Raw genomic sequence first — 5,210 nt, forward strand, 5'->3', positions numbered from 1 at the left:
ATGAACAAACGAACAAATTAATGAACGAACAAAACTTCTTTAGTAAGCACAAATGGAACATCCCATAGAATAGTTGGAATAAATAAATAAAAGAAATTAATAATAAACAAAATCAAACAATAAATAAATAGTTTATCAATACCTTAAATACCTTTAAACTAACATTTGGTGGCAAACTAGTTACAGTAACACCTAAAGAGACTAAAACTGCAAGTCAGTTGCCCATTCTGGAGAATAAACAACCCTTTTTTTTTTTTTTTTTTGAAGTAAACAATATTTAACTTGATTCCTGGGGTGAACAAACAAATTTTAAAAAGGTAAATCACCACCTTTCACTGATACTTTATTTAAAAAACAGACTCTTAAATTGAGTTATTTGGTAGAAAAGTGGCAAAAATGAATCATTCAGAAGAAATTACACTTGTTTTTTCTTTAGGTGTTGCTTTCCGAAAACACCTAATTTTCATCCCAGTAGTCCGAGTTCCACTGAATACCAAAACATATTTAAAGTGGTTGGAGAGTATGATTTCTGTAAGTATCAGCTGATGTGTTTTATGGCTGCACAGTAAATGTCATCGCTGGCTACTACAGCCCACTGTCTGGAAGCAGAGCTGCTCGTGCACACACCGCACCAGCTTCACTGTAATTACCCATCAAAGAGTGGCACCCGGCTAGACGCAGGACACTACAGAAGCTCTTTTCAGGAAGAGCACAACAGCTTCAGAATAGCTCATGAAAGAGCAGAGCAAGTAAGGTGGTTTAGTGCACGTGTTGTCGTGCCAGTATAACATCTTCAATTTAGCGTAATACCCTGGCTTGACTGCTGGCATATTTTTTTCTCTTAGACTGCCCATCACAAAGCTCTTCTGACCATTAGACTCCATTAAAGGAAATTACAAAACATCAAAATGAAAATGGAGCGCACAAATTGAGTTTCCTTAAAGGGGTCATATGATGTTGCTAAAAAGAACATTATTTTGTGTATTTGGTGTAATGAAATGTGTTTATGCTACGCCTTCTTTCTTTGCGTGAACATTTGGGCGGTGTTATGCAAATCTTCCCACACAGTGACGTAGACATGTGGGGGCGTGTCTAAACGAGGCGTTTTAGGAGGGCATGGACGAGTCTTAACTTTTATAAAGAATATCTCTTTGGGTTTGAGACTTTAGTCTTTGCAACTTTAGAGATCTTATCTATTCACGAACAGCTTGTAACACTCCAAAGAGAAAGGAAAACTTGAAATCGCATCATATGACCCCTTTAAAAAAGTTGATCATTCGAGTCAAATGAAGAAAAAGAGGAAGAAAGCTGCAACTCAGAGTTTTGTATTCCTAAATAATGAGAGATATGATTGACCGATGTGTTTGAAGGTCATCTTACCTTTCTGTCTCTTCAGCTGTGGGATACTGCTAATGGTGGTCGCCTGAATGATCTCCACAACTATCTGATACCTGCATAAAGACAAAATGACAGCAGAGTGATGAAATGAAGTATATGGACATACACAAAAGTTATTAAATTTTCTTAAGAAAATCTGAGTGGGGTTTAAACATGCAAAAAAAAAAAGCACTTCAAATGGTTGCTCGAGCATGTTGCTAGAGTTTTTAGCATTTTGCGATGTAATTTTAAATCATATTATTATTATTATTATTAAATTGTAGTGTTACATTTAAATAAATGACTGACTGACTGACTGACTGACTGACTGAATGAATGAATGAATGAATGAATGAATGAATGTTTATTTATCAAGCCAGAAGGCCATCAAAGTCATTTTTTCTTAGGTGTTTCTTTCTTGGTTGGTTGGTTCAATTCAAAAAGGCGTGAGCAATAGAAATTAAGAATTAACCATAAGTGTGAGCAATAGTGATGTTTGACTGGAAAATTAAAACTGGTATTTGTTTCTTTAACTTTCACATGATGGCACCATAAAACAGTACCATAAACATACAACACAATTACTGTATGTAAGCTGATTATATCCGTGCATGTTTTGCTTTTTGTGAAATGACATGAATTTATCCAGTGTTGTTATTTTTAACTAAAACTGAATGAATGAATGAATGAATGAATGAATGAATGAATGTTTATTTATCAAGCCAGAAGGCCATCAGAGTAATTTTTTCTTAGGTGTTTCTTTCTTGGTTGGTTGGTTCAATTCAAAAAGGCGTGAGCAATAGAAATTAAGAATTAACCATAAGTGTGAGCAATAGTGATGTTTGACTGGAAAATTAAAACTGGTATTTGTTTCTTTAACTTTCACATGATGGCACCATAAAACAGTACCATAAACATACAACACAATTACTGTATGTAAGCTGATTATATCCGTGCATGTTTTGCTTTTTGTGAAATGACATGAATTTATCCAGTGTTGTTATTTTTAACTAAAACTATTAAAAAACGTTTTTGGTAACTGAAATAAAGCTGAAATATATGAATATTAGATAAAATCTCAAAAATTGAAAAGGATGCCTTGGCAACGAACTGAAATAAATATGTTGACAACACTTTACAATAAGTTTCTATTAGTTAGAATCCATTAACTAACAATAAGAAATACATGTTACAGTATTTATTAATATTTTTAACGTTAATAAAAATACAACTAATAATTGTTAGTTAATGTAACCTAGTACATTAAATATTAATAGATATAACTTCTGATTTTAATAATTAAATGTTATAATTAACATCAACTAATAAATGTTTTAGAAGTATTTTTATTGTTAGTTCATGTTTACTAATGTGAACAAATGCAGTCATATCGTAAAATGTTACCTAAAAGTTTGTTCACATAGTAAAAATGCTAACATTTAAAGTTAAAGCTATGTAGAAATATAAAAAAACACTATAATAGTAGTATATAAGACATTTATCAAGTGCAGTCTTGTTATAAGCTTTTAAAGGGGTCATATGATGCTGCTAAAAATAACATTTTGTGTATTTGGTGTAATGAAATGTGTTTATGCGGTTTAAGGTTAAAAAAACACATTATTTTCCACATACTGTACATTATTGTTTCTCCTCTATGCCCCGCCTTTTTGAAACGCGTCGATTTTATTTTTGCTTTCACAACGAAAAAGCGTTACACACCGCGGCCTTGAGTGAGCAGAGGCCGGAGGCCTAGCGTATGCGGAGGCCGGCTTGAGTGAGCAGAGGTGGGTGGGCTTGAGAACGGCGCAGCCGGCGGGCTTGGCGCAAATTTGGGCAGTGTTATGCAAACCTTCCCACATAGTGAGGTAGTTATGTGGGGGCGTGTTAGAACGAACCGTTTTAGGTAGGCGTGGTTGACTCTTAACTTTTATAAAGAATATCTCTTTGGATTTGAGACTTTAGTCTTTGCAACTTTACAGATCTTCTTTATTCACCAAGAGCTTGTAACACTCCAAAGAGAAAGGAAAAATTTAAATCGCATCATATGACTCCTTTAAGATCGAGTGTAAACTGATTAACTAAACAGTCTGTATAAAGCCTCACATTATAAATCATCTCAATTTAGTTTGTACCCATACTGTGCACTTTAAACAAAGAAATCTTGAACCAAAGTAAACTGATTAACTAAATATCAAGTCTGCGTAAACAATTCTGTTGGTTAAAAATGATCCTTAAAACGTCGACCAAGAGGCAAGGACATTTTCCTTTAAATTCAGACTGTCTGTAGTATAAAATCACTTCCACTAACACGTCTCAGCTATTGAATAATGAGTTTCATTGAGAAATTCCTCTGAGGAATAATACTCACTCAAAATTAATGAAACAGATCCTTTCGATATTAAGAAATACTGAATATTTATTACACACTTTCTGCTCTCACAGCCCCTGATGAGAGAGGACGTGATTGAGAGTAAGACTGCATGAAATTGCTTCATGAAAGTCAAATACAAGTAATTTGAGAACATTGCCACAAGTAGCTGGTGCCAAATGAGAGTATTATTATTAAGACGATATGGAGGGTGACCTTCAAAAATGACATGTCACAACATGAGAAAGTTTGTGATATTTATGGAAATTTGGGCAAATGTCATGCTGCCTTCAATTAACGTCTGAATTTACGAGATGAACGCAATGCCTTAATTATAAGTGGAAATCTCTGGATTGTGTCAATTAAACAATCATAGTGGACGCAAATTGATAGTGGTTATAGTTAAGTTGAGATTGTGAATATTAAAGGAATAGTTCAGCAAAAAATTTACATTTACTAAAAATATACTCACGCTCAGGCCACCCAAGATGTAGGTGAGTTTGTTTCTTCATGGGAAAAGATTTGGAGAAAGTTTATTTATTACATCACTTGCTCACCAATGGATGCTCCGCAGTGAATGGGTGCCATCAGAATGAGAGTCTCTGAGGGGGGGGAATAAATCTACATCTTGAATGGCCTGAGGGTGCAAATTTAAATTTTAGGTAAACTATTCCTAATAGTTAAGCAATTTAGTTTGTATGTATTTTGTGGTCTGATAAAAAGCCAGTTTATCTGGCAGCAGATTTGCAGACTGAATTAAATGTCCCATCAATCCCAGTAAAAGCATAAGAATCATAAAATACACATATAAAACATCAACGGATAATTCATCCAGAGCTGAACTCTGGCGGAACAAACCTTAAATGACAAATGTCCCCTCCGATACGACCTGATACCGCAAGCTGAAAAGCAACGACAAATGACAGTGCCGACTTCCAGTTCACCTTTTTAAAGAGTGATTTGTCTGAACGAAAGTAGCAGAAATTGCTTTCCAACAGAACTATTTTTAAACATAAATAAATTGGTTTGGATGTGGTGAAATAGCCAAAATCCAGACAGATTTAGTGAGTCATCCGCTAACCCTGACTCAAGATAACACAATAATATTAATCAATAACCTATTAAATCACTGTCAAAAAAGCTGACCGCAGAGCCAGACCAATATTACAGGCATGTTCACATTAGGGTTGTGCCGATAGACGATAGTATCATGTATCGACGATAGCAGATGTCTTTGTCGATAGTCAAGACGATATTAGGCTCATTTTCCTATTAATGTATTAAATAATAATAATAATTATTATTATTATTGTTATTATTAGGCGGCCCATTATAATTCGGCTATTATCAAATTGCCCCGCTTTTTCATTTAGCACTGTATTTCACACACACGCGTGCGCAAATGAGGAGCCTGTAGCCGGTGAAGGATTCTCCAACCACAAACACAGACACATATCGTCTGCTG

The 5,210-nt window shown here is 34.6% G+C and overlaps 1 protein-coding gene across 1 annotated transcript in view; it reads right to left on the reverse strand.

Moving 5' to 3' along the window:
- The window catches only part of LOC107688014 (sorting nexin-25), a 67,345-nt gene that overhangs the window by 34,784 nt on the left and 27,351 nt on the right, over positions 1–5,210 (reverse strand). Inside the window, exon 5 of the mRNA XM_016485557.1 lies at positions 1,381–1,569. Within this exon, the coding sequence (XP_016341043.1) occupies positions 1,381–1,569 (189 nt within the window). The remainder of the gene's footprint in view (positions 1–1,380; positions 1,570–5,210) is intronic.

The sequence above is a fragment of the Sinocyclocheilus anshuiensis genome, unplaced genomic scaffold (assembly GCF_001515605.1).
Source record: "Sinocyclocheilus anshuiensis isolate Anshui unplaced genomic scaffold, SAMN03320099.WGS_v1.1 scaffold189, whole genome shotgun sequence".
In the NCBI taxonomy this organism is placed as follows: Eukaryota; Metazoa; Chordata; class Actinopteri; order Cypriniformes; family Cyprinidae; genus Sinocyclocheilus; species Sinocyclocheilus anshuiensis.